Source organism: Atta cephalotes, assembly GCF_000143395.1.
Source record: "Atta cephalotes unplaced genomic scaffold scaffold00006, whole genome shotgun sequence".
Classification (NCBI taxonomy): domain Eukaryota; kingdom Metazoa; phylum Arthropoda; class Insecta; order Hymenoptera; family Formicidae; genus Atta; species Atta cephalotes.
The window spans coordinates 6082144-6085905 of record NW_012130070.1 but is presented as its reverse complement, the minus strand read 5'-3'; the positions used below and the strand labels follow the sequence as shown (position 1 = coordinate 6085905).

At 37.0% G+C, this 3762-nt stretch overlaps 1 protein-coding gene across 1 annotated transcript in view; it reads left to right on the top strand.

Annotated features, from left to right (window-relative positions):
- Positions 1–3252: 3252 nt before the first annotated feature.
- Positions 3253–3762, top strand: part of LOC105626787 — a 9569-nt gene continuing 9059 nt past the window's right edge. The window contains exon 1 of the mRNA XM_012208083.1: positions 3253–3465. Coding sequence (XP_012063473.1) covers positions 3253–3465 — 213 coding nt within the window. The remainder of the gene's footprint in view (positions 3466–3762) is intronic.

Genomic DNA, 3762 nt, shown 5'->3' with positions numbered 1-3762 from the left:
CTCCCTCAAATTGCATGCAGCCGTGAGGAATCGCATACGATATTCCAGTGGAGTCGCGCCCAACCGAATGGGGCGAGAAGTTGACGATGCCACGCACACACGCACACACACACACACACACACACACACACGCGCGCGCGTGTGTGTGTGTGTGTGTGTGTGTATATATATATATATATATGTAATATATATCCGTTGCCGGTGAATCGACGTGCAATAGTATTACGAATGAGAGGAAGAGTCACGTAATCGGAAACGATTTACTCCTACACATATCTCACTCCGTTCCTTACTTATCGTGTCGTGTGTCGAAGAGGCAAGAGAGACCGACGGAATAGCGTTATCTGTTTCATTCGACCGTATGTTCCTGAAATAACAAATATGCGGGCTTTTCCGATAGTCCGATCTCGAATTTCAGACTCGAATATATATGAACATCCATTAGCAAGGCGTAAATCAGACAAGTCGAAACGTTTAATCGTTGTACCGCACAGAGTGGGATCCATTCTATCGTCAGTTGGAATAATTTGTGGTTTACGTCTTCGTCTCCGTTCGTCCAGACTGTATCAATTTCGTTATCGGACTCCCATTTTGGCGTTTGCTATTTTTTTTTTTTTTCCTAGCATGTGTATTCTTTGGTTCTATTTCTCCGTCCTGCTTCGCTTGTTCGTTATAGCTACCGCAAAACCGACGCCCAGTGTGTTTCGTTACCGGTCAATTAATCGTGCACGAACGATCGCCGCGCACCTGCTTTTTATCTCTCTCCCTCTCTCTTTGTGTCTCTCTTTCGATCATTACGCCGAGAAACAATAAATATTCGTTAATTGAAAATGATCTATGGATCGATGCAACGATGTATGGAATTTTCTCACACGATATTATTTATCTCTGTTATCGAAAGTGAACGATAACGAGGGTGAATAATGAAGCGAGAATTAATCTCATAAACGTGGCAAAACTAAAAAGATTAATGTAAATATTCTTACAAAGAATGTAAACATTCACTTTACAAATATATTAATAAATTTTATATATCTATTATTCTTTAACATTTGATTGATTTGATTTGAGATATATTATTCATAAATTAATAAGAATATTTAATTGATGTAAAACTCAAAAGCTTGAAACTTCTAATTTATATTTTTTACCAAGCTTCATATTAAGATAAATTTTTTGTAATAATTATCCTAATTATTGCAATAAGCAATTAGCTTAGTAAAAGCATCGCGTTAACAGCGAGGTATCTCTTCGTTCCTATTAAATGTAGAGTGAGAAGTTGAGAGGTAGAAAATCGGACCGGAAGAAATTTCGAAAGACTCGACCATAAAGGGAAATTCTTCTCGAATCCTTTGAGTGAGACCGTTTTTCATTCACAACGCTCTTTTCATTTTATCGATTCCGGTCGCTTCCACTTCATGCCGTTTCATTTTTTTATTATTGCTAGAATAGATCAAACTTTATTTCACCGAGAAATGAAAATATCAAAGATACATTTCGTTGACTATCTATGGCATTCGATGGCAATAGTTACCTATGTTATAAATATAGGTACTTCCGTATTTTCAGATTATATTTAACTCTTTAAGATGAAATAATGTTATGTTTATTATCGTTGCAGTGTAATACATTGACTATATCTATAACATTCGATAACTTCGATAAAAATAGTTACCTATGTTACAAATATAGATACTTTCATATTTTCAGATTATATTTAACTTTTCGAGACAAAGTAATGTTGCATTTTTATCATCATCCCAATGTAATAATCAAATCAAAATTAATGATTAATTAATGATTAAATTTATGATTAATTCTTGAAATTAATGTAAATTACGTTTTCATATTTTTTTCAACAGTTATTCTGCACAAATATTCTTTATTATATTCCAACACATTTCAAAAAATTACAACAGTTTTAAATTGTTTATTACTCGCCATTTCTCTTTTTAAAAACACAATTTTAACTTCATTTCTTTTTAATTTGCTAAATTTAATATTAAAGAACCGACGAATAAGATAATTTTTCGTTGCATCGCAAAATTATCATAAATAACATCGAGAATCACGTTCGCAGAACGTTAACGCGAAAAGTTTACAGTAACGGCAGTCAACATATTTGCACGATAAACAGAACCACGTCATGTCGAGCGAGAGTATTCTGATAACGCAGGAATGTAGGCACGATTAGTCACGCAACGATATACAGTGGGCGAGTAGTCGAGTGGCAGATCACGGATTATCATCATCGGATATTGCGACGCTGTCGTTTTGATGCAGCGGTATCGTATGGCACTTTTCAACAGTTCATCCATTTCTATATATGATCGAATATGATAACGCAACGTACTATTACTTTGAATGGGGAAACGAAAACATTACCGTTCGATATCGCCTATCTCTTCTCGAAAAAATCTGAAGTAATAATTTCCACAATAAAACATTCAAGACGAATTGAATAGAAGAAAAATCCTCTTATAATGATTCTTAATATAATCGTAAATAGGATATGATAAAAGAAACCGTTAAATAGAAAAATCATCATCCGCGAAAGTTTAAGTTGTCGATCAAGTATACGACTTAATTAATCTATTCAAAAAAATTTTAAACAAAAGAAGTAAAATGTATTATAATATTAGAACGGGAAAAAATAGATAAGAATGAAAAGTGCAAGGTTTTTAATTTCTCTATCCTTACAGAGATGGACTATCGCTTCCAGAGGAATAAAATCGAAGAGACGAAGAATCTCTGGTGATAAGACGACGCAATGTTCGCGGACGTTGCACACTGTCACCGACAAAACTGGATCGCAACGTCTCAACGAGGAAGCGAAGCATCGAGACGAATATCATAGTAGAAGATTCTCCGAGTCGGTGGTTCGAATGAGCTTGAAAGATACTTATACTTGGATCGTCATCGAAAAGCATGAATTTATCGAGAGATGGGACGCGAGATTATAATTAAATCACGTGATGTTGCGTGACATGTGTCATGTACTATGAGTAAGATAGTTTCTCGTAGTGCAAACGGGATTAATCGCGTGTACGATCCAATCAGTATTTAATCGCACGCGTTAAGCTAAGGCGAAAATTGAAAGCGTCGGATTCGACGGCGTAGATTTAAAGCACAGACATGTCGGGGCGACCTAACGGTCGGCTCGACGTGGAATTGCCTGACGCCGGCTTGGTATAAAACAGCCGGTAATAAAGAAGAAGTGGCGTGAAGAAGAAGAGGGAACTCTTTGAGCGCATGGCAGAAGGAGAGAGGGGAGGGGAAGAAGGAGCGAGCGAGAGGAGCAAAATGGGAGCAACGAGATATGTGTTAGGCAGCGCGATCTTGGGACTCTTTTGGAGCAGCTTACTCAAGGGCGTCCTGACCAACTCCACCAGCAGGTGCGATTATCCGCCCTGCTCCTGTGACCACTACGGCAGATTAACCTGCGACTGCAAGGAGGAGGGAGAGGTAGGTTCGATACACAAAGCGTATCTTCGATAAGTATTCGCGTGAGAATCGATTTTCGATTGAATCTCAACTTGATACCGCGTGAAGTCGACGAAAAGATAGCGAATGGAAAAAATATCGTTCTTCTTATCAGAAACGTTGATCAAGGCACGTATCTTTCGACTCCGAGACAAGGAGAAATATATATATATATATATATATATATATATATATTTCGTTACTTCACGTCTCCCGTACTTTAACTTTTAACGTTAGGTTAACGGTTTTCTTGTTACAACAACGAAAAGGAAACACGTA